Genomic DNA, 27,098 nt, shown 5'->3' on the forward strand with positions numbered 1-27,098 from the left:
CTTTACAGTACTTCTTGAGAAAGAGACCTGAGAATGTAAGATTGTTAAGGTGGGCATTATTTTTGCAAAATTTCACTTTCACTATTAAAGCTATTCCTGGGAAAGAGAATCTTTTGTCAGATTTCTTAAGCCACATGTGAGGATTTTGTTTTACCTCTCTTTGAAGAGAGTCCTTGATGTGGGGGCAGTGTCACATGCAGGCTACCATAATGACCATAATGACTTGTTTATTTTATAAACTATAATACCATTCTTGGTTGTTCAGGGAAAGCTGCTGGGGCCAATAGAGGAGTAGCTTTGTTTGTAAAAACTACCTTATCTCAGCCAATAGCAGCAGTATGCGAGGTGAGGCCAGGGTTACAGCCAAATGGAGAGGGACAGAGACAAAATGAACCTTGAGGAGAGCAGACCTCCAAGAGCACTCCAGGAACTCCATGCCTGGATAGACAGAGAGGGGAGAGACTAAATAAACATCGAGGAGAACAGACCTCCAGGAGCACTCCAGGAACTCCATGCCAGGATAGGTGGAGAGGAGAGAGAAGAAATGAACTTCGAGGAGAGCAGACCTCCAAAAGCACTCCAGGAACTCCATGCCTGGATAGACAGAGAGGGAGAGACAAAACGAACCCAGACGAAAGCAGACCTCAAGGAGCATTCCAGGAACTCCATGCCTGGATAGACAGAGAGGGGCAGATATCAACATGGAACTACACATCTGGTGTAAGTCGCCTATGTGGAATGTTTGAGCTACAAGTCGCCTACAAGGAGCGTGCTACCTGTATGTCTTCTACATGGAGAGTGTGGGCAGCCGAGCAGTGCCGGAATTTTAGTGGACTGATTAGGAAGTGACCTGCCAATGTGAAACGTGTGAGACAGTAAAGTGATTAGACTAAGGTGGTGTTATGGTTAAAGTTGTAAGTAGATGTAATATAATTTTTTTCGGTCAAGGTGACTGGTGTTGGGTTATACATGTTAATACATGTAATATAAGTTAACAGATGTTTTTTCCTAACTCACTAACTCTCGCATGTCTTACATATCCCGATGATCCTTAACACTGATACAATTCTAATTACTGGACAATTTTTCCCTCTTGATACCAATATGAATGAAGCACTAAATTCTACTTTCACTTCAAGCATTCTTTTGCATACCAGTCTTTCCATCATATCCCATTCCCCTACACCTTATCCTTCCTCACATCCCACTCCTTTTTGATAGTTCAATTACTACCCGTCCCTGCCCCGGAGGAGCTCGGGTACGAGTATCGTTTTCACTCGGTTTGTCTGTTTGTTTGTTTGTCTGTCTGTTTGTTAACAACTTTTATGAGAAAATTACTGTTGCAATTTTGACTAAAATTACAGGGATGATGGGCTATGACCTTCTGATCACCTGATTAAATTTTTGGCCAAATTGGGCCAATGCCCGGGCTGTAGGCCAAAAAAAAATAAAAATAAATAAATAAATAAATACAGTAACCCCTCCAATATCCGGATCAATAGAGCCATAGGCAGGTCCGGATAGTGGTCCTGTCCGGATATTGGGCCCCAGCTTATGGACTAGTACTTATGGACCCTAACTCTGAAAAACACCTATACAACTCCCTCTGGACATGCATTGCACCTATTTAAGACCCAAATCACACCAATAAGGGACATAAAAGACTGAAATAAATGCAAAAGAACCATAAAATGAGGTTTTAGAGGTGAGTTTATACAATATTAAACATTCTGGGTACTTACAAGTCCCTTGGTCTTGGACTGGTTTGAACCGCCAGTTTGCAGTCCACAGTTAATCCTCTGCACTCTAAATTCTAATTTCTTAACACTGCACAACACTGTAAATTCCTGTGTGTTCTAGTGGCAAGGTATTGCAGTTTATTCACTGTTTATTCACAAAAACAAGCACCTGTGGCTTGCACTGTTATGAGTATCTGCTCTCCATCGGAGTTAAGCTGTGACTGTTGATGTTGGTGGGGTAACAGAGTTGCCAGATCGCAACAGCCACATTACCAATCTCCTCAACTTTCATTGTCAAATATAACTTTTCATTACCAAATTCGTAAAGCTAGCATATATTCTTCACTAATTATATATACAAGTGGAAATACATGTAATCACTCTCCTTATAACTAACACCATGTTGATTATTTTCACACTATGTAGGGTAGCAGATTAATCAGAGAGAGCAAACAATCCACCATCTCCATCCTGTGTATCCTCATACATGTGAAAAATCCATTTGGTAATGCATTATTCTAATTCATTACCAAACGAATTTTTCATTACCAAATTGGCCCACACTTGGTAATGAAAAATACCAAATGGCAACCTGACAGGGGAGGGGGGAGGGGGAGGAAGGAAGGGGTGAAGGGACCATGGTGTAACAGCTGTTTGGCGCCAGGCGGGAATTTCAAATTATGGGAGGGAAAAAAGTCAGATTTTTTTTCGAATTTTTTGCAGTTTTTGGCCCATTTTGGGAATACTGGATCCCAGGAGGATTATGTCCAGTTAGTGGGGATGTTCGGATATTGGGCGTTCGGATATTAGAGGGATTACTGTACATAAAACAGAGATGGGTAAAAATCATTTTTTTGTCATAACTCTTTTCAAATTTGTCATACTGACATGAAACTGAACCCTAAAGGTACATCTTTCAAATTTGCATCCTATAACATGCCTCATTACATCAGTGGTCACCCCCTAGTTAGTGGTAGGGGGGTCAATGTCAGGTGGGTCGGCCTAAAATTTCAAATGGGCATAAAATGGTCAATTTTCATGTGATTTACTCCAAATTTGATATGTGGCATCTTTGACCAGATATCCTGTTGCGTTTATAGGTCAGCACTAAAATGATTGCCGGGGATGGGTGTGCTGTGCCTTGGCACTGCTTCTTGTTTCAGCTAGCCTTCTCTCCCCAATCCCTTCAGTACTGTGACTTTTATTCTGGCTATTTTCAAATGATTATTTCAAGTTAAGAACGACCCCCTCCCAGTGAAGAAGATACACCAATTCCTTCCTCTTTTCTCCCCTATCCTCTCATTCAATAGCTCTCCTCACCTCTCAGACACAAAATTGGTTGCAGATACCACTACATCTTCAGCATTTCTGACCAGTAGAGGGACCTTCCTACAACCAGCACTCTTGAGGATCTTGTGCAGAAGTCTTAATGTGTCTTGTAGCACATTTGGGGGACACATATCAATCTTGGTTACTATCACAAACACTGGCACATTCAAAGCCAATGCCAGGCCAAGGTGTTCTTTTGTCATCCCCACCACACCTGCATTTGCTCCAACCTGGAAAAGGTGCAAAAAATGCAAACAAAAATTAAAATATCCAGATTTGTGTTAATATTCTTTATACAGTAAATACACTCACATTCAGGCTTAGCTGACCCAAGTTGCATAATACAGACACAGTAACAAGATACAATCAGTTTAACAATAAATGCAGTATTTAAAAAAAAATAATAATAATTAAAAAATAATAATAATAATAATAATAATAATAATAATTATTAGCATATGTAAGCATAGGAATCCAGTGGTGTTACTCACTCCTTTGGTAGTACAGGTATAAAAATATAATCTGTTATATTAACATACGTGCGCAGTCAATATACAGCCACTCTAGTGCTGCCTACTTCTTCTATTCCTTTCTCATTTTCCCTCTCTGTCTGCCATCCTTACTTTCTGCTTCTCCCTTTTCTTCCTGTCACTTTTACTACTTTTTCTACTTCAAGTGGCTCTACACTGAGTGACAGGCCTAATGGTTTACTGTAACCCACAAAACCATTTACAACACTGAGTGGTACCCAAGTAGCCAAATACAGTGATGGAGTGAAGTGGAGCCTGCTATGGTGCCCCTCCAAACTGGGTGGAGAGACACAAGGGAGGCAACCATCCAGAAAACTACCAAACTAATCCCTGTGCTGCAGCTGCAAGGGAACGTTGGTCCACTGTGCGGGACTGTCCTGCAGGGGCAATCGCTTGCTGATGGTTAATGGGTCTGTTCAACCATGAAGACAGGTTGATGAACAACTAGTTATTACCGGGCCTGTCACCTAAACAAAATTTTGTGGCACTGGACCAAATGATAAACCGTAGACCCTCACTAAAATGGACTAATTGGAGGGAAGCCTGACCCAATAAACCCACAGTCCATTATATCCCCCTGAGGTGGGATTTCAAGCACATGTTCAAAAATTAATAAGTACAATATGATATTCTAGTACAGTACTAACAAAAGAAAACTATATCCAATTTAGACTAACTTGGCCCATAAAACTGCCCTTCTGTAGCTAAATTCACATCTTTGTCATAGTACTTCTTCATGACTAATACCGTAATACTATAGCCTGTTATTACAACTCAGCAATCACAATGGAGAGAGGGGAATTTCAGGCCAGACTGGTGAGAAAAAAGGATATGAAATGTACGTACTGCGACCTATTGTGTCTCATTTAATGAACATTATTCCATATAGCTGATGGAAGCCCAGTCACCTTCACAGTTTCCGTTAAATTCAACATCCGGTCTATCGAGGTCAGTTAAATCAAGGATCTACTGTACCACTTATTATTTTTTTTTTTTTTAAATAACAGAACAGAGGAAGGAAAAACAAATGAAAAATAACAATAATAATAATAATAATAATAATAATCCAAACACCAAATTGCTGGTATCCTCCAATCATAAACTATCTGTAACAGTTGGACTTGAACAGCTGTAGGTTGAAGTTTGGGGGGATACAACTCTGGGCAAGTGAGTTTCAGAAAGATGCAGTTTGAGGGATAAAAGAATTCTGATAGGCAGTTCTGCAATATGGCTGTGTAGCATTCCAGTCACGAGCACTACCAGATGCCCGCGTAGCACGTGGGAAGGCATGGAGAGGTGCCCCCATGGATGCAACTTCATCTGAGCATTTGACATAAAAAAATTTGTCAAATAATGCAAGGGAGGCAACATTCCTTCTTACTTGTAGAGGAGGTAGTTTATTTATAATAGCAGGGTTATTAATAACTCCAACGGCTTTGTTCTGAATTTTGTCAAGCTGTTTTACTGCAACCTCTCCACATCTATTCCACAAGGGTGAGCAATATTCAAACTGAGAGCACACATGACTCTTATAAAATATAGCTAACTGCTCATCAGTGAAGAAGTTATGGACTCTGTATCCAAGTTTCTTTGAGGCGGTTTTAGCATGTGATCTGACATGAGAGGTCCAGTTGAGGCCACTGTTAAGTGAGACACCAAGAATTTCAATACTTTGGGAGATGGGAATACTAGTAGCATTGAAGGTAATATACGAATCTGGCAATATCTGCCCATTAGTAAATTGTATATATTTGGTTTTACTAGCACTAAATGAGTCAAAGTTGTTTTTTCCCCATTCATTGATCGTAGATAAGTCTTGATTTATAGAGACGGCTGCACAGAATTGAGAGTTAGAGATAACAGCCTTTGTAAATGGGTGTTTGAGTGTGAATGAACTGAAAAGAGTTGAGCCATCTGCATATGAATGGATGGGATTGTGGGTGACAGATAAGAGATCATTAATATGAACCAGGAACAGTGTTGGCACCAGAACTGATCCCTGTGGCATGCCGGCGTTAACTGAGTGGATATTGGAATATACAGTAGAACCTCTCTCATTCGGACTATATGGGGGGAAGGGTTGTCCGAATTAGCAGATTGTCCGGACTATCAGGGTAATCTCCAGTTCATACCAAACTCTATCTACATATGGTATGTATGTTAATTGTTAACATATGTGGCATATGTCAACCCTACGTAACTGCAAAAGATGAAAGGATACCGGTACTAAAATAACAAAACTAATCATGTAAGATAGTTTTGTATTGCATAATTTACAAGTAAGGCCATGACAAGAAACTAGCCTACATTTTAAATTGTAGTAAGTGACTAAGGCCCATGTAGGCAAAAAAATAAATTAATTAATTAACTGTAATATTTGGAATAAAAATAAAACTTATGTAGGCAAAAAATACATTGTCATCTTTGGCATATTGATAACACCCATATGGGCAAGAAGCTAATGTTTGATGTACAAGTAAAGCACATTTAAGTACAAAAAATAACACTGCAGAATATTCTGACCCATTTTTGTGTAAGCAAACTCCTCCTTTTAACACCTTTATTCATTACAGGAGCTACACTTGCGTTAAGGGGCATGGTAAGGAGGATTAACTTTTGAAATACAGCTAAAAAATATAAATGGTTGGTGAACTAGTTGATGGAACGAATGCTAGAATGTGTTTAAACAGGTGCCCATGTAGCGACCTAGCGTGCTCCGAGACTAAACGAATGACGATCGCTTTCCGCGCCGATACTGAAAATGACTTTAGAATTACTTTCAACATATTTTTGGAGCTTATTATTTTTAAATTTTGTCCAGATTAACAGAAGTCCGGATTAAAGGGGTCCGGACCAAAGAGGTTCTACTGTACATCACCTATTTGTACTCTTATTTTTCTGTCACTGAGATATGAGGAAGGCAGAGTACCAAAAGATGTTAGTCCATAGCAAGAGAGTTTGGACAGCAAGGAATGGTGCCACACTCTGTCGAATGCTTCAGAAATATCAAGGGCTACTGCATGAGTTTCTCCATGCTGGTCAATTGATTGATGGACAGTATAAGTCAGGAGACTAAGGATGGCAATGGTGGATCTTTCGTGGTGAAAACCATATTGTCTATTACTAATTAAGTTGTCGGAGTCAAGATATTTGACTATGTGCTTATTAAATAAAATTTCAAATACTTTACCAAGAGAAGATGTGACAGCTATTGGTCTGTAATCAGAGGAGTCAGGACTTCCTTTCTTTGGAATTGGGTGGATATTGGCTTCTTTCCATGAATCAGGGAATGAAGAAGTACATATGCATAGTCTAAATAATGCAGCTAGAACAGACGAAAGCTCTGGGGAACACTTTTTCAAAACAATTGGAGGAATTCCATCTGGGCCTGGAGCTTTCTTGGTTTGTAGATTGTCATTATCATCATTATCATCATCATCCAGACCTCCTTTTCCACCCTAAGGCAGAGTGAGGAGTAGCAATGTCCAGACAGCCCAAATTTTGCCATATCCAATGGGCCAAGCATCCACTGACTCATCGTTCAAGTCCCTGGAATCCTGGCTCTATCGGATACGCCCAAAACATTCACCACGTTCTGTAGCCTCACACAAACGTATCCAATAGAGTCAATCTGGACGCTGCCACGTTAAAAAGGGCTGCCAAATCCCTGATCATGCACTTCTTCTCACAACATTCATCCAGCCAGCTCAATCTCTTGTCAGTTCCCGAGCTTCACCGACTTCCAGACCTCTCTCCCTCACACACTCATCCATCATATCTCTCCACCTTCTCCTTGGCCTACCTCACCTCCTTCCACCTTCAAATTTGCTCAGATATACCTTTTTCACCACTCTGTCGTTATCCATTCTCTCCACATGACCATACCATCTCAGTACACTCTCTTTGATTCTGGTGTCCACAGACTTCCTCACTCCACATCTTTCACAAATCACATTATTTTGCATCCTATCCACCTCACATTATTTCATATCCTATCCACCCTCTGTACTCCACATACACTCCTCAGCAGTCTCATCTCCACTGCTCTTACTCTTGAATTTTCATTTTCATGCCACACCATAGTCTCACATCCATTTGTTAAAGTTGGCACTAACACTCCTTCATGTAAACCTCATGCAGCTGCAACACTCAAGCCTCTGTTTCTTATCAAGGCCTTCATTGCACCAGATACTTTTCTTCCTTGTGTCACTCTACTTTCCACTTCTTTTGCACATTTTCCTCACTTTTCTATCACTGTACCCAGGAATTTCAACTCTCACTATTTCCAGTCTCTCTCCAGTCACTGTAACATCGCACTGGAAGTCACCTTCTCTCTCAGTAACCATCACTTTACTCTTTTCTACATTTACTCTCATGCCACAACGCTCACAGACATCAGAGAAGCTCTGCGCTAAACTACCAAGTTCTTGTCCGGTATTTGCAAGTAGTACTGCGTGCATTCTCCTTTTAGGGCTAAGCTGCGAATGATGTGTTTGAGTGGATGGGTAAACTGGGAGTGTGTCGTCCTGTCTTGGCTATCTCCCTTTCCTTGGGGGAAGCAGCCTAGGTATACAGATAGATAGATAGACTGCATCATCAGCATACAACAAATATGAGATATTCCATCCAACTCTGGAACTGTCTCCCTCTGTCTGTATTTCCTACTTCCTATGAGCTCCAGTCTTTCAAACGAAGTGTGTCCAGGTATCTCGAAATGAACGGATCTTGAATTTGGCTCTCTTTTATATTGTTTTTGTTTTTTCTTGGAAGGAACAGTTTGAAGGCTCCGGCCTTTAGTTTCTCCTTTCTTGCATTTAAAAAAAAAAAAAAAAAAAAAAAAAAAAAAAAAAAAAATCACCATTCATTACCAACACCATCCCCCTCACCAATACCCACGTTTTTACTTCCCTCATCACCCCATCAATATATATATATTGAACAACCATGGGGACATCACACAACCTCGTCGCAGCCCACACCAATTGTAAGCCATTCTCTTAGATGCCCATTAACCCTTACACATCATAAAAAATCTTGATGGCACTTAGCAGTTTACCATCTTCACCGTACATGCGCAAAACTTTCCACAAACCTTCTCTGTCCACTTTATCATATGCTTTTTCCAGATCCATGAAAGCCATAAACAACTTATGGTCCTTCTCACAAGCCTTCTCTGCTATCTTTCTCACTGCAAATATTTGATCCAAATCACCGTACATGCGCAAAACTTTCCACAAACCTTCTCTGTCCACTTTATCATATGCTTTTTCCAGATCCATGAATGCCATAAACACCTTATGGTCCTTCTCACAAGCCTTCTCTGCTATCTTTCTCACTGCAAATATTTGATTCACGCAACCTCTGCCACTCCTAATGCCACCCTGTTCATCACTCACTAGGACTTCTGATATCTCTCTTACTTTCTCTATAATAATTCTTCCATATACCTTCCCTACCACACTCAAAAACTTATGCCACAATAATGCTTCCACTCACTTTGCTCATCTTTCTTTTTGTACAGGGGTACAATCACAGCCTTTTTCCACTCTGCTGACACAGTTTCACTTATCCATGCCTTCTTATACATCTCCAACAAGCACTTCATTCCACCTTCTCCACTACACTTAAGCATCTCTGCATACATCTCATCAACTCCAGCTGCTTTCCTATTTTTCAGCCACTTCACAGCACACTTCACCTGTGCAAGTGTCCCATCTGTCACTGCATTCCTTCTCTGCACACCCCCAAAATCAATCATGTTTACAGTCACTCTACTCTCTCAATTCCCATTCATCAGGCTTTCAAAATAATCTTTCCATCTGGTCCTTACTTCATCCCCATGGGTTAATAATCTAACATCTACATCCTTCACACCATTACATTTCTTTCCACTTTCACTTCTGCATTTCCGCACCTCTTTCCAGAATAACATCCTACTTCCAGAGTAGTTTGCATGGATTTTTCTTCCTAGATCATCATTTACCTCCTCCTTTTTCCTCTTCACTAGTTTCTTTATGTGCTTCTTGCTCTCTATATATTCAGTTCTTATTTCAACTGAACCCCTGTCCTGTAACACTTTAGCCACTTCTTCCTCTTTTCCTCCACTGCTCTCTTAACCTCATCGTGTCACCATGCCATACATTTCTTCTTTGTTGTTCTCTTGCCACACCACACACCACATCAACATTCCTAACTAAGCAATCCCTATATGCATTCCACAGGCTGTCCAGATCCATTTCATTCCAGTTCATTGATTCTAACTCCTCCTCTACTTTGGTCCTGTAATCATTTGCCATTTCTTCGATCCTCAGCTTCTCAACTTTCAGTCTTTCTCTCTGACTACTCCTGTCTCTCCTGATCCACCTCACTCCTGTCAGCTTGATCTTGCATACCACAATCATATGATATGACAGACCTTCACACTGTCCTCTCACAGCCCTCGTATCAGCAACCATTCCCAGCATCAATCTCTCTACGAGCACTTAATCAAACTTCTTTCTACACGATCCTCATTCCCTCTATACCATACCATGTATATTTATGTGCATCTTTGTGTTTGAAATACAAGTTACAAATGCACAACCTCCTCTCCTGACACATATCCTTCAGTCGCTTCCCATTGCTATTTTCTCCTGGTACTCCAATACAACTCATTATGTTATCCCCAGGACCAGTTCCTACTATTCCATTCATATCACCCATTAAGATCACTTTATAGCTCCTGGGCATTTCTCCCACTACTTCATCCAGCTCATCCCAAAACCTGTCTTTCTCTCTTTCACTCCTGTTCTCACACGGTGCATATGCTACAATCACCGCCACTTTCACCTTCTCAAACTTGAACTTGGCATACATACACCTACAGCTGACACATTTGTAGTCTCTCATTCCACTCAGCCACACCTCATTCATCAACAAAGCAACTCCTTCCTTGCATCTTGTTGACTGATTCATGACCAATCTTACACATTTCACACCCTTCCACTCCTCCACTTCACACCCTGTCACCTTTGTTTCACACAATGTCATCACAGCATATCTTGCACTCTTGAACACATTCACCACTTCCACCCTCTTGCTCTCCTCATTCACACTTCTCACATTCCACATGGCCATGCGAATCTGCCCATTCAGTTGGGGCCCTGGGCAGGTATTGGGCCCTCCAAGGCCCTCTGAAACAACTGCCATGATTAAGTGATTTTGGAGAGGGGAATCTGGGGGACACTTAACCCTGCCAAAAACCCCGGTTATATGGTTACCACCCAGCATTTTAAATGGCTTCCTGGATACAGGAAACCATTTGGCCTGTCACTCAGTGTAAAAATAATGTGGCATCTCTAAACTGCATGAGTGGATGATGGGCGTCCCCATCCACCACCATGGATTGTAAATATCTTGTCTGTATTTTAAGTGGAACAATTTTGGGTGAGTCTAAAAGTTCCAGTACTGTGATGATCTGGCAGACTTCCTCTATGGTAGAAGTTCTGACAAATGTAATGGCACAGATATTCGCTTTCCCACACGGGTCATTTGTAATGTTGCCATCTGATGACTTTAGTGGGGGAATGGATGATGACTTGTTAAAGTTATTATTGAAAGAATTGAGAGTTGACCAAAATATTCTATTGTCCTTTGGGTTGTTAAGTAGTTTTGATGCTTGATTTTGATGAAAGTTTGCTTTCGTAAAATTTATTCCAGCTTTTGCAGGGTCTCTAGTACAGTAATTTTAAAACAGGGCCTCTAGTAATTTTAAATTGACTGAGTAATTTGGATGTTTCTGATTTTAAGTAAGAGTTACATGTTAATGACTCGGGCCAATGCTCTGGCACAGTTGCTATCAAACCATTTTGGAGCGTTTGATCTTCAGGTTAACTGTTGACTTGGTATGAATAAATCCATACCAGCTTGTATTAAGTCATTAATGTGGGACTGGGTAGAAATGACATCACTAGAGAAGAAAGACTGCCATGGAATGCTGGCAAGATAATTTCTAAATCCATCCCAGTTTGCCTATCAAAATGCCATTGGGTCACCCTGACAGGTTCAGAGCAGGGAGGTTTGGCGGGGCTAACTAATGAGGCTTTGATGAGATTGTGGTCAGAGGATCCAAGTGGTGACAATACTTCTACCCTGTACTGATCAGGATTATTTGTCAGGAACAGATCCAAGAGATGGGCATAATGGTCAGGATTATCTGGTATTCTGGTTGGATGCTTTACCAACTGCATGAGATTAAATGATTCTGCAAACAGCTCGCACTCTAGACCAGCATCGTCAGTCCTGGCAGAATGCAATAACCATTCAACATTATGTATGTTAAAATCACCCAAAATGGTAATTTCAGTACTAAGGGCAAGGTTAAATTTACGCAACGGTGTGGATATGGAGTCAAATACACCGCGTTCTGAGGAAGCATGGGGGGAGCAACAGACTACACAGATATATTTGGTAATATTAAGATAGTTTATACATTGAGTAATCAAAATTAGTTGAGGTGAAGTTTAAAACAGTGTCAACTGCATATTCAGATTTGATATAACATGTGCTGCCCTTGTTATGGAAGTTTGTGAGGAGATGGTAACAAGGAAAACAAAATGGGGATATCTTGGCAGAGGGAGAGATTTGTGGTTCTGTGCGGAACAGGGCCAGAGAGGATATGGAGTGTAGGAAAAAAATGAACTGAATTTAGATTGGTGCTGAGACCACGGATAGTAATGAAGAATAAGGCCGCACCTGCACTCCTCTGCTAACAAGCATGAAAGGAATTTGCAAGTCGCTGCCAGCACAGTTGCCTGATGGCGACCGGGAGGACCCTGTGCGGCCAGCCCTACCCTGCCCTACTATACAATCTCATCAGTAAAAAGCATCACTGCTATATTGCACTTTTGGTCCTTTAATTGTTGAGATTTTTCTCAACTGATCTATACCATCAAACTATTATGTAATGAGGCAACAAACTGAGTGGGGTTGGTGTGAACCAGAAATCCATTTACCCTCAAGCCATAGACCTGGATTCAACTGCCCAGGGACCAGTAAAACTACACAGGCTTCCATGGTAATACAGTATGAAGAATAAGAGCACAGGTCATGAAGATGCTTAAGGAAAGTATGACACTGTGAAAAAACGAAGTGTACAAGTGAGAAGGTATGAACGTGTAAAACATCATCTATGAGTTCTCACACGTGGAACGTACAGTCGGTTTGTTGGTGAATGATGAATAGCAGAGAAAAATGAAGGATTATGAATGTATCGATCTGAAGTGTAATTTTATCAAGCTTAAGCTTGACACTCAAGGTGGCTCTGATTACAGTGCTGCATGTGCATTTTGTGACAATAGGTGTGAAAAAAGATACATTTAAGGAACAGCAGTGTGACAAGGCGCACATCATGGAGTTACAGAGTGGTGGTGATGTAGGAATGGAGCAGAGGAGCTGGTACAGGTTCAGTGGTTGGTGTAATGGGTTACAGTACTTTGGAGTGCACATGGAAAATAATGGATGTTGACCAACGCATATGAGCCAGGAGTTAAAGTTATGCATACCATTTGTAACCCACATCTGAGACAAAAGCAGAAGAAAATGTACATTAGAGAAAAAAAAAAAAAAAAAAAAAAAAAAAAAAAAATCTTTCTATCTATCTATTGCCAGACGCCTCAATCCCGTTTGGGGTGGCCACAAACAAATCGCCTCCAAGTCGCCCTGTCCCCTGCCATTTCACTGCCCTGCTCCCAACTCACACCCCCCTCTCTCATATACCTCTCCACCCCATCCCTCCATCTCATCCTCGGCCTCCCCCTCCCTCTTCCCCGCTCCACCTCACTCAAATACACTCTCTTCGTCAGTCTTTCACCCTCCATCCTCTCCACATGGCCAACCCACCTCAGTGTGTTCCTCATAATGCTTCCTATCACATCCACATCCACACCACACTGCTCCTTAATATCCTCATTCGTCAGCCTGTCTCTCCATGTGACTCCACAGGCTCCTCTTAAATAACTCATTTCCACTGCTCCCACTCTTGACTTGTGCCCTTCCAACAATGTCCAAGCTTCACTTCCATACATTAGAGTTGGTATCACAATACTGTCATGTAGTAACTTTTTCACTTCCATGCTCACTTCCCTGTTTCTTATCACTGCTTTCAAAGAACCAGCAACCTTTCTTCCCTGCTGTACCCTTTCAAGCACTTCACCCTCTAAACCTCCATCCTTACTCATCACACTACCCAAGTACTTAAACGTACTCACATTTTCCAATTCCTCACCATCCAACCTCGCTGTACATTCACTGACTTCACATCTCTCACAGACAATCACTTTACTCTTCCCTACATTCACCTCCAGATTCCGTTTCTTACACACTCTCCCAAACTCATCCACCAAGCCTTGCAGCTCCCCTTCGTCTTCACTCAACAACACAGTATTATCTGCAAACAACAGTACAGGGAGTTTCCAAACACTATCCTCTCTCACCAGGGCCACTCCAACATCCACTACCCTACCTTGTACATACCTCTTTTATTACCCCATCCATGTACAGATTGGACAACCATGGAGACATGACACATCCCTGTTTCAACCCAACTTTCAAAGAGAAAAATTCACTTAGATCACCATCCACACGCACTGCAGCCTTTGCACCATCGTACATACTATTCACAGCATTCAACAACTTCCCATCTACTCCATATATTCTTAACACTTTCCACAATCCTTGTCTATCCACCCTGTCATATGCTTTCTCCAAATCCATGAAAGCCGCATACAACTTCTTTCCCTTCTCTAGAAACTTTTCCACTAAAGATCTAAGAATGAATATCTGATCTACACAACCTCTTCCCTTCCTAAAGCCTCCCTGTTCTTCTCCAACTAATTTCTCTGTTCTTTCTCTAACTCTGTCAACAAGTATTCTACCATACACTTTTCCTATTATACTAAGAAGACAAATGCCCTTATGATTACCACACACTTCTTTTTCTCCTTTTCCTTTGTACAAGGGAATAATTATGCCTGACTTCCAATCCTCCGGGACTCTACCTTCCTCTCAGGCCAATCTGCACATCTTCCACATCCATTCTACTACTATCTCTCCCCCATGCTTCAGCATTTCACCACACACTCCATCAATTCCTGGTGCTTTCCCCAATTTAACTTTCTTCATTGCTTCCACAACTTCTATCCTATTGATTTCTTCCTGTCTTCTCACCTCCCTCCTTCTCCCAGCCATTCCCCAGCCACTTATACTCGCATTACTTCCATCCTCTATGTTCAATAATTCCTTAAAGTGTTCTCTCCATCTGCTCACTTTTTCTCCCTTCTCCACTAGTAATCTACCATTTTTATCTTTCACTCCCCTGCTAACTTCACTTCCACCTGTCTTACTCTTTTCACCTCTTTCCAGAACATTTTCTTACAGTCCCTCCACTTTACACTCAAATTCCTTTCAAATTCCTCATCCACTCTCTTCTTACTCTCTCTCTTACTAACCTATTCACCTCTTTCTTTCTACATATAACTCTCTCTTCCGCCTCTCAACTTCTTCCATGCCCCTATTTCTCATCCATTCATTGTATGCTTTCTTCTTTTGTGCCACAGCCTGTCTCACCTCTTCAGTCCACCACGCTGCTCCTTGCACCCCCCTCTGTCTTCTCTTCCTTCCACACACACATCACATGCTGCACATATTTCTTCTGTAAATATCCTACACACACCTTCCATGTCTCCCATCTGCTCCAATTCATATTTGCCCAATCGTTCCTCCACTTCTCTCTTATACTCTGCCTTTTTCTCATCCTCTTGTAACCTTTTCACTCTCCTTGCAACTTCTCCTTCCTCTCGTCTTTCCCTTCTTCTATTCCTCCATCTTACTTGAATCCTAATTCTGGCCACCACCAAGTAGTGGTCAGAAAGTCCACTCCCCCAATATCTATAAGCTCTTGCATCCATTACACATCTTCGTATCCTTTCATCCACACACAGGATGAGGGGGTTAACTCATCCTCTTCATGCCCACAGTGGGGGCGGAGGGATGTTGGTTACAAGATTGTGACAACGTGAGTTAACTTTTACCTGGTCGTGGTGTAGTGGTATGCTGCCTGGCTCTCACCTGAGAGTCTCGGGTTCGATTCCCGGCATATTGGTAATTTCTCTGATGATTTTTCCTGTGTAAAAAATACAGGTTCTCTCTTCATTCTGACTTGCCGTAAGTGTTTGGGATAGATTAAAAGCATCTACTTGCCCGAGTGCCAGGGGGTTAACTCATCCTCTTCATGCCCACAGTGGGGGCGGAGGGACGTTGGTTACAAGATTGTGACAACGTGAGTTAACTTTTACCTGGTCGTGGTGTAGTGGTATGCTGCCTGGCTCTCACCTGAGAGTCTCGGGTTCGATTCCTGGCATATTGGTAATTTCTCTGTCGATATCAGACAACGTCTGATACCCAGGATCGCCCTCGTCGTCGTCCAACCACTCACGAACATCGTCCACATCAACATCGTCGCCGTGCGTACGTAGCCGTGCATGGAAGACATCCACGTCAAACCCTAGGAAATCGTACTCCACATCTGTTCCGAGAAGCAGACGAGACCAACCATTTTCAAGAGTTTTCACAGGGACTTCCTTCCATGCACTAGCCCAGTTGTACAGCGCAGACTTGATGTTGTAGCGGCAAAGGTTTTCCAAAGTCCGCTTGCCTCGAGTGTCACGTCCTTCCCTGCGCTCGTCCTCGTCCTCGAGAACAACCATCACCTCGTCCAGGAACTTCCGACGGTACAGGCGCTTTGTTGCCACGATCACTCCTTGGTCCATTGGTTGAATGAGAGCAGTTGTATTAGGTGGCAGAAACATGCACCTAATACGGCCATTCTCAGCAACCAAGTCCTTGTCGCACGGGTGGGCAGGTGCATTGTCGAGGAGAAGGAAAGCCTTTACCTGGTCGCGAGGAATTCCCAGTGTCTTCGTCTGGTAATGTATGACCTCCTTGACGAAGTGATGGTGAAACCAGTCTTTGAAAATCACAGCTGTGAACCATGCTTTCAAAGAATGGTACCATACGACAGGAAGGACATCCATCACCCCACGAAGGCACCGAGGCTGCTTTGCATGGCCAACAATAACGGGCTTAAGCCGGTGCATGCCGTTAGCATTGGCACAACACAAAGCAGATATCCGTTCCTTAGAAAGCTTGCGGCCAGGTACACGCTTCTCCGTCTCATCGGCCAGAGTGTTCGTTGGCACCGAGTGATAGAATAGGCCAGTTTCGTCAGCGTTATAGACTTGACCGAGAGTGAGGCCCTCCCTGTCGATCAAGCCTTTCACCTTGTGCCGAAACTCGTCCACTCCATCCTCGTTAGCGTCCAATGCTTCGCCATGTGCTTTACGGTTAGTAAGGCCATGTCGTAACTTGAACGCGAAGAGCCAACCCTCGGATGCCTTGAAGTCAAGGGCGTCGTGAAGCCTTGCAAACTTCTCAGCAGCAGCCTTCAGCTCCGTTCCACGTACCATCACACCAGCTGCACGTTGCTGTCGATACCAAATCAACGTGGGGCGGTCGATCTCTGCATACTTGGGGGTAAACATAACCTTCCTCTCCACGTTGCGTTTGCTTCTTGACGAGAAGTCAGCCGTGTACTGCATGAGCTTGTCTCGGGAACGCTTGATATCGAACAAAGTCGACCGGGCCAGATTGAACTCGCGGAGAATGCGAGAGGAAGACCAACCCGCATCAACCTTCTCCAATATCTCCCGTTTCTTCTCCAGAGTCAACACCACTCTCTTCCTTTTCTCAGGAGGCGGGGCCATCATCACACACACTAAGAGTAGGGCAGAGAGCAGCAGGAGGCCTTGCAGCAAGTACGGCACCACCACAAAAGCGAGCACGTGGGCAGCCATGGCGAACAGCGTAAGTCTTGTCGCGGTGAGAGACAGGCGGGAAGTGGGAAGGATGCAGCGGCGCTCTATCGGACGTCGGAGGAATGACGAACCAAAACAATGCTCTCACGCGGCGCGCGCGGCAAGTTCAAATTACGGACGGCAAAAAATCGATTTTTTCCCCAATTTTTTTGGATTTTCAGACCATTTTGGGAATGTTTGATCCCAGGACGATAAGGTTCGGTTAGTGGGGATGTTCGGTTATTGGGCGTCCGGATATTAGAGTGATTACTGTATACAGGACGAGAAAGTGAATGCTACGTATTTTACTGAAAGAAATTGAATGCCTACAGTGACAATAAACTACTATTACTAAAGGAAACTTATGGATAAAGACTGTAGATATATATAAGTGTTATATAGTAACAGAAATATAAACTGTGAGTGTTTTTATGAATAATAAATGACAACACCAGCGGTGAACTTGCGCAAATGGGAAGGTCATAGGCCCTCGTTATTTTCATTGCTTTCACATTTTTTTTTTTTTTTTTTTTTTTTAATATGGATTCCAAACTATTTGAGAATCATAGAATAGTGTTTCTAGTGATAATATCAGGCTGTGGTAATCATATTACGGGTTGTCGGGAAGTGTAAAGTGGAGACTTCGTTACCCAACTTCAGAGGTCTCCACAAGTCCTATGATACTCGACGAAGGCTCAACAAACACCCCAGGAGAAAGCTGAAGGTAAGTGCCATAAGCAAATGTGATTTTAATATTCTAGGACTAATAACTGATTTTTGGCAAATATTTTTAGAGAGTCTGTCGGAGCGCGAATATGCCCGCGGGTGCCGCAAGAAAAAGCAAATCAAGCCCGCGGTTAAAGGGTTAACACTAGATTCTCCACTTTCTTTTCAAGTTCACTAATCCTCATAATCAATGTTTTAATTAGATCTATGACATTAGTATTTCTATCAAATCCTGGAAATTCGAGTCCCTCAATGTTTACATTTTCGGCCATGTTTGAGGTTGGTTACAGTACCAAAACAGCTGTTACTGAAAATACTACAAACATTCATGTATATTCTTGCCAATAAATCTTGACATATTTGGTAGTCTATATTAACTTACAGTATTTTAAACTTAATACAAGACCATAGGAGACAGGACAAACATAATTCCTGAAACTACTTAAGGTTTGCAGCGTTGGCTGGGCCTGGGAGCAGTCAAGAGACGTCCGTTCACTGTGGCTGTTCGCTAGTGTGTGTGTGTGTGTGTGTGTAGTGACACTGAGGGGGGGGGTAGCAGAGCAGTTTGGCTTGTCTCCTTCCATGTCCCCCCACACTCTCTCCCTCCCCCACCCCTGCTTGTCTCCCTCCTCATCCCCCCCACCCTCCCCCACCCCAGTTGCCTACCTGGTTGTCACAGTCAGACAGTTGCCCTGATCCAGTGTTGCTGCACATCCCACCACCCTACCCTCCTGCACATGATGTTTGATGTGCCATTCTTTACCAATAGTGTTGTTTTTAAGGATAATAACATTACCTATGGTGTTTCTGAGTCAGTCTTTTGATTAATGTATAAGAGAGTTTGGATTTGGGTCTGGAAAGCATCTCTGGCTTTTCTTCAGTATCTTATGGGGAAAACTGCTTCCATATCCGAAATACTCACTGACTGAACACTCCCACTGGTACAGAACACTGCCGGATATTGGGGAATGGGTGTACCTTGAAAACACTCTTCATTAATATCAGCAGAAGCAAAGTTCATATTCTAAATATGATACATTTTACTATATATTTCATTCAACACCCTCAGAACAAGAGCACAGTATGCTCAAGTCAACAATACGGTAACCTACTTCAGTCAGATAACTTATTCAGCTTCTTGTTGATAGGTCAAGATGATTATATTCACTTCAGGATAAATTTTTCAAATTGGGGGAGTTACATATACCCTTTATTAATTCCTTTAATGCTAGAGGTTTTTCTTTAAAAAAAAAAAAAAAAAAAAAAAAAAAAAAAAAAATGCTTGGAGATGGGAGGAATAAACTATAAAATACAAAGAAGTGGGCACCGTTAATCAAATAGTTAACTTCGTTAACCGTTAATCTGTTAACCGAAAAGTTAACCTCGATAACCGTCAATCAGTTAATTTGTTAAAAATGTAACGGAAGTTATTGATAACTGTTAACGTTAATGTGTATTATAAAAAAAACAAAAAAAAATATGTGTCTTGCCCTAAAACAAGCCTGCTTCTCCTAAGGTCCAGTGGCACTGACAGTTTCAACCTCAAGAACTTCATCAACGTCAACAGATTCAAGTTCTCAAAATGCCATCATGCCATGATGATGTATAAAAATCAGAATCACACAAGTGTCTGTATTGAAAATAACAGAAGCTTTTAAAAGTTTATGAAATGTCGTGTGCTACCTCTGTAGTTATACGTAACAGAATATAATATGCTAAACACACACAAAAGATGGAAATACAATAAAATGTATGTACAGCAATGTAGCAGATGAACTGTGAAGCCATGGATGTTACTGGTAGTTAGCAGAGACCAAAGAGGCAAAGAGTCTTTGCAATCCGATACAACAATTCCACAATACACACACAAATGCAAAACTTAGTTTCATACAACACACAAAATTCGAATATATCTGAGGCTGTGGCTTGGCTAAGGTAAAATAAATAGAACAGACATGTAACTGGTTATCTCACATTTTTGGGCTACCGGACTTGAGTTAATGGAAGTTAAATGGAATGAAAGTTAATTAGTCCGATGATGATTTTCACAGTTAACTTAAAAGTTCAATCGTTAATGAAAAAGTTAACTTTGTTAACTAACGATTAATGGATTAACGGTTTGGCACCCCGCTTTGGAAATACATAATCATTCTAAAGGAGTTAAACAGGTCCTAACATAATTACCATCAACATAGTAAAGTCCGGCAGATGTCCAGTCATGCCAAACACCGTGGTCTTGAGGTAACGCTCATGGCCAGCCAGATCAATGAAAGTTACCACCTTGCTGGATGCCTCACAGATTTTTACCCAGTCTAGGTGTCCATGATCTGGTTTGTTCACAACTTTGCCTGTTTGGGAAAAATATGATAAGTGTAGGAAACTATATCTATCAATCTATCTACTGCCAGATGCCTTAATCCAGAAGAGGGTGGCCAAAAACATAATATCTCCACATTACTCTGTCCCCTTCCATCAGGTGGTCCTCTTTCCATCCCAAAGTTTTTTTTATGGAATCAATTAGTTGAAAGTAATTATGTAACACTTTATCCCACATCTATAATATAAGCGAATGAAATTAATCTTAATTATAAAAAAAAAAAAAAAAAAAAAAAAAAAAAAAAAAAAAAAAAAGGGGGGAAATTCAGATTTGCAAGCCACCATTAGATGATCCAGAACAACACATGCAAGCATGTTGGGGGACTTAATAAACAATACTTATGTATACAGTATTTGCACAGCAATGAAGAAAAGTAGTAGTTGCAGCACCAGGATCATTTGTAACATGAACTTATTGGACTACACACTGAGTTGATTTTCTCTGACAGGACACCATCCTCCACTGGTTGGATAAGGAGGAAGATGAGAGAGTGAACCCCCAACCCCACCCCATTATACTGCTGCCACTACAAGAAGCAGGGTTGGCAAAAAAAAAAAAAAAAAAAAAAAACTTTTTTTTTTAAAGCCCAACCCACCTGGCTTTTTTCGTTTTTTTTTTTTTTTTTCCACAAAATACCCAAAAAACCTGGGCAAAAGTGGGATTTTTCAAAGTTTACCTTAAATTTCAATAAAATAATGTTTCCGCTATACATAATTATGAATAGCCCAATAAAATCTTATTTTTCACATAGTTATTTGAATGAGGGAAATGAACACAACCATGTTTTGACCTGTTTGGCTGTTATCCTTGGGCTGCCTGCTACACAGCAAAACATGCTTCAACATAAAGAGGCTTGAGAGCACTGTACAACTCAGGAGCCGGAAGATCAATGATCTTTTCCAGTAAAGAATAATGTTATTCTTTTTCAGGAAATATTATTATTTCATGTTGGTAAGTCATTTAGAAGTGTCATTTTTATTTTATCATTGAGGCAAAGAATTGCATTCTTAAAAAAAAAAAAAAAAAAAAAAAAAAAAAGTTCTTTTGTTATAATGGTTGAGTAACATGACAAGAACCATAATTTACTGTGACAAAAAAATATTATCATTTCAAAAGAAAAGGATATTGGTTATAAAAGCTATTAGAAAAGTAGAAGTATTACAAATAGTTTTGAAAAAAAATCAAAGAACAACATTCATATGCAAAGAATATATTTTACTTATGATGGTGATGAGAAATGTAATAAGTTTTTTTTTTTTTTTTTACCAGGATTATCTATCTATCTACCTATTGCCAGATGCCTCAATCCCATACAGGGTGGCCACAAACAAATCACCTCCACGTCACCCTGTCCCTTGCCATTTCACTGCCCTGCTCCCAACTCACACCCCCCTCTCTCATATACCACTCTACACCATCCTTCCATCTCATCCTCGGCCTCCCCCTCCCTCTCCCCCCCCTCCACTTCACTCACATACACTCTCCTTGTCAGTCTCTCATCCTCCATGCTCTCCACATAGCCAAACCACCTCAGTGTGTTCCTCCTAACACTTCCTATCACATCCACAACCACACCACAACACTCCATTATATCCTCATTTGTCAGCCTGTCTCTCCATGTGATTCCACAGGCTCCTCTTAAATAACTCATTTCCACTGCTCTCATCCTTGACTTGTGTCCTTCCAACAACGCCCAAGCTTCACTTCCATTCGTTAGAGTTGGTATCACAATACTGTCATGTAGTAACTTTTTCACTTCCATAGTCACTTCCCTGTTTCATATCGCTGCTTTCAAGGAATCAGCAACCTTTCTTCTTTGTTGTACCCTTTCAAGCACTTCACCCTCCAAACTTCCATCCTTACTCATCACACTACCCAAGTACTTAAACGTACTCACATTTTCCATTTCCTCACCATCCAAACTCACGGTACATTCACTGACTTCCCCTTTCTCAAAGACCATCACTTTACTCTTCCCTACATTCACCTTTAGATTCCATTTCTTACATACTCTCCCAAACTCATCCACCAAGCCTTGTAGCTCCCCTTCGTCTTCACTTAACAACACAGTATCATCTGCAAACAACAGTACAGGGAATTTCCAAACACCACCCTCTCTCACTAGGGCCACTCCAACATCCACTGCCCTACCTTGTATCTATTTTATTACCCCATCCATGTACAGATTGAACAACCATGGAGACATGACACATCCCTGTTTCAACCCAACTTTCAAATAGAAAAACTCACTCAGTTCATCATTCACATTCACTGCAGCCTTAGCACCATCATACATACTCTTCCCAGCATTCAACAACTTCCCATCTACTCCATTATATTCTTAATACTTTCCACAATCCTTGTCTCTCCACCCTGTCATATGCTTTCTCCAAATCCATGAAGGCCGCATACAACTTCTTTCCCTTCTCTAAAATCTTTTCCACTAAAGATCTAAGAATGAATATCTGATCTACACAACCTCTTCCCTTCTTAAAGCCTCCCTGTTCTTATCCAACTAATTCCTCTGTTATTTCCCTAACTCTGTCAATAAGTATCCTACCATACACTTTTCCTATTACACTAGGAAGAATAATGCCCCTATGATTACCACACACTTCTTTTTCCCCTTTTCCTTTGTACAAGGGAATAATTATACCTGACTTCCAGTCCTCCAGGACTCTACCTTCCTCCCAGGCCAATCTGCACAACTTCCACATCCATTCTGCTACTATCTCTCCCCCATGCTTCAGCATTTCACCACACACTCCATCAATTCCTGGGGCTTTCCCCAATTTGACTTTCTTCATTGCTTCCACAACTTCTATCCTACTGATTTCTTCCTGTCTTCTCACCTCCCTCCTTCTTCCAGCCATTCCCCAGCCACTTATACTCACATTACTTCCATTCTCTATGTTCAACAATTCCTTAATATGTTCTCTACATCTTCTCACTATTTCTCCCTTCTCCACTAGTAATCTACCATTTTTATCTTTCACTCCCCTACTAACTTCACTGCCACCCTGTCTTACTCATTTCATCTCTTTCCAGAACATTTTCTTACAGTCTCTCCACTTTACACTCAAATTCCTTCCAAATTCCTCATCCACTCTCTTCTTACTCTCTCTTACTAAATTTTTCACCTCTCTCTTCCTTTCTACATGTAACTCTCTCTTCTGCCATTCAACTTCTTTCACGCCCCTATTTATCATCCATTCATTGTATGCTTTCTTCTTTTATGCCACAGCCTGTCTCACCTCTTCAGTCCACCATGCTATTCCTTGCACCCCTTCCCATCTTCTCTTCACCCCACACACCACATCACATGCTGCACATATTTCTTCTGTGAATATCTTGCACACACCCTCCATGTCCCCCACCTGCTCCAATTCATATTTACCCAATCATTCCTCCACTTCCCTCTTATATTCTGCCTTTTTCTCATCCTCTTGTAACCTTTGCAATCTCCTTGCAACTACTCCTTCCTCCCATCCTTCCCTTCTTCTATTTCTCCATCTTACTTGGATCTCGATTCTGGCCACCACCAAGTAGTGATCAGAAAGTCCACTCCCCGAACCTCTATAGGCTCTTCCATCCATGACACATCTTCGCATCCTTTCATCCACACACACATAATCAATTATTGCATTCCTTTCACTCAGTTCACCACCCACCCTTCTCATCACTCGCCATGTATACCTGTGGATCATTTTTTGCCTGAAGAGGGTACTGGCTATCACCAACCCTGTTCTGGCACAAATGTCCACTAATGCACTGCCATTCTCATCTATCTCAGCAGGCACACACCACTCACCAACTATTCCATCCACCTTCACATTGCCTACTTTACCATTCATATCACCGATCAAAAACACTCTCTCATTCCTTCCAAACTTTTCCATGCACACTTCCACATTTGTCCAGAACTCTTCTCTCACTCTGCTTGCACGATCTTGCGTTGGCGCATACACGCACACTATCGCCCACATTTGTATTCCAACTTTCAATCTTACCCACACAATTCTTGAGCCAACTGATCCATACTCTCTTATGTTGTTCCTCCATCTTTTACTCACAACTCACAACTAAGCTTATGCTTCCAAGATATTATAAATACTTGGCGATTTTTTTTTTTTTTAACCAGTGAAATAGAATATGATTAAGTAGCTATTATTTACTTCTGATATTGTGTGCAAAAATATAACCATTTAATCAAATAAAATTGAATTTGGTATTAAATACATTATTTAAAAAAAAAAAAAACAGTAAAGTGGGTAAAATAATGTTTTCTTTCAAGTGGGTTTTACTGAAAAAACCCGCGTGGGCAAACCCGGGTTACCCACTTTTGTGCCAACCCTGACAAGAAGGCATTCCTCTCCAGCATCAGCAAATGAGTGTGAACAGACAGTGGTTACAGGAAGTACCTGGCTCACATGGACAGCATGAGAAATAATTACAAATAGTGAAAAAAAAACTATGGCAAAGGTTTGGGTGTGCAGTTGTTGGTGTTGATCAATCTCAGTCTGTCTGGCCAAACAGACCATCAACCACAGGGAAGCAATCATTCCTACAGGGTTATCCCATTCGGTGAACCAATGTTCCCTCTGGGAACAATGTGGACCTTTGGTTCCAGGAGGGATGCTACATTTACATCTCCCCACCTAGAACAGGGGAACCACAGCAGGCTCCACATCACTCCATAAACTGGTGGTATGGTGACCATCCAACACTGCAAATGGTTTTCTGAGTCACAAGAAACCATAAGGTTTGTCACTCAGTGTACAGCCAATTGAAATGCAAAGAAAACAAATAAAAAGTGAGAGCAAGGAAAGAGAAGTTGGAAGAGGGGCAGACACTGAGACAGAATGAGAAAAGGGAAGGAAGAAGTAGGCAGCATTACATCCAGTGAGTGGATGATGCGTGCCAAAACCTTCCACCATAAGTGCAGAGCGAAATACAGTGTGTACTGAACTCTGATTTCAGAGTAGTTAATACCTTCAAACAACTGCTGAAAAAATGCAATTTACTCAGAGATTCTTGTGGTAGGTGGTGGCAACCATCATCCACTCATGTGAGGAAGTGCTGTTTCCTTCTTTCTTCCTCTTTCTCATTATATCTCAGTGTCTACCCTTCTCTTTTCTTACTTCTCCCTTCTCTTCCCATCACTTTCTATTCCTCTTTTTTCCACTTCAAGTGGCACTACAATTAGTGACAAACCTAATGGTTTCCTAGAACTCAGGAAACCATTTGCAATGCTGGGTGGTAACCATCAGAGATGGGCACCGCAAACAAAAATTCACTGCTGCAAATGCAAATCCGCAAACTCAAACCATTACCTTCTCCAACTGCAAATCTGCAAACTTCTTGAAATTTGTGGTTCCAAAAATGCAAATGCAAACCATTTGTATCCCTTTCAGTATCATGGCATCAGTTTCATCTTATGCTGGATACCATTAGATTGATTTTATAAAGTTTAGGGTGATATTTTTCATAATTAAGGAGTTAAATAAAAATCATATCAAGTTACTCATCCACTACAATTTTATCTTTATTTACTCTACTCTAACTAACAATAGGTGACTTTATGAAGTTTGGAAAGTGTCTGTAGTACTGAATGGGATATATGAAATTATATTTACCGTAAAACTAAAATATATACGGTAACCCCCCAAATTGGCAAGGGTTACGTTCCAACGCCCCTCGCTAATTCCTGAAATTCATTCATTCTTGACGTCTTCCTGAAAATGACATTTACCAGTAACTGCGTAGCCTATGAACTACTGATACTGTAATGCATTACCCATAAATAAATCGTTTCTTGTTAACATGTGGAGAGCGACCATGCTTGCATAGGTACCAGATGCCAAGTGACGATTTGACTGAAATTTCAAGTCTTACAGAACTGAATGAAACAATCATTGTCTTGGACATGTTCGCACGCATCTGACAATATATACAGGTAACTCGCACGGAACACGTGGGTTTCGTTCCTACCGTGTCGTGTTAGGTGCGAAATCGCGTATATTTAAACTACTCCGTATTTTGCTCCCTAGACCCCCCCAAATGTGTTGTTTTGCTGTTATCTGTCACTGGTAATCACTAGAAAGCACTTTAAGTGGTTAGAAGGTTTATTTAATGTTATAACTCACAAATACAGTACTCCACAGCAAAACTTCAACACACAAATACTGTACGTAAACACAAGGAAACATTCCGATGCCGATCATAGGTACCGTACTTCGCGGCATGTAAGACGCAGCATTGTGAAAGACGCACCCTAATTCTGGCAGGGCAGTTCTGTGAAAAAAAAGTTTGCCCCAACCAAGACTGCAGTAAGGTTTCTTGATAAGAGCCATTACCACACAGATACACACTCACCTTTCAGAATCTATTCATTACTGATCATCAGCCTTTGGTTTCTTTTTTTATATACAAAGAATGGTACAGGAAAAGAAAACAATGCCCCTTCTTGACAAAACGTGACTGATATGAGCCACTATCACTTAGATAC

At 41.4% G+C, this 27,098-nt stretch overlaps 1 protein-coding gene across 1 annotated transcript in view; it reads right to left on the reverse strand.

Moving 5' to 3' along the window:
- GTPBP1 (GTP-binding protein 1) overlaps positions 1–27,098 on the reverse strand; it is a 463,031-nt gene that overhangs the window by 202,271 nt on the left and 233,662 nt on the right. Inside the window, exons 6-7 of the mRNA XM_080276296.1 lie at positions 20,398–20,561; positions 3,060–3,298 (exon numbers count right to left, since the gene is read on the reverse strand). Of these exons, the coding sequence (XP_080132422.1) occupies positions 3,060–3,298; positions 20,398–20,561 (403 nt within the window). The remainder of the gene's footprint in view (positions 1–3,059; positions 3,299–20,397; positions 20,562–27,098) is intronic.

This window comes from Coenobita brevimanus, chromosome 64 (assembly GCF_032717465.1).
Source record: "Coenobita brevimanus isolate Jiangsu-jjx chromosome 64, ASM3271746v2, whole genome shotgun sequence".
Taxonomy (NCBI): Eukaryota; Metazoa; Arthropoda; class Malacostraca; order Decapoda; family Coenobitidae; genus Coenobita; species Coenobita brevimanus.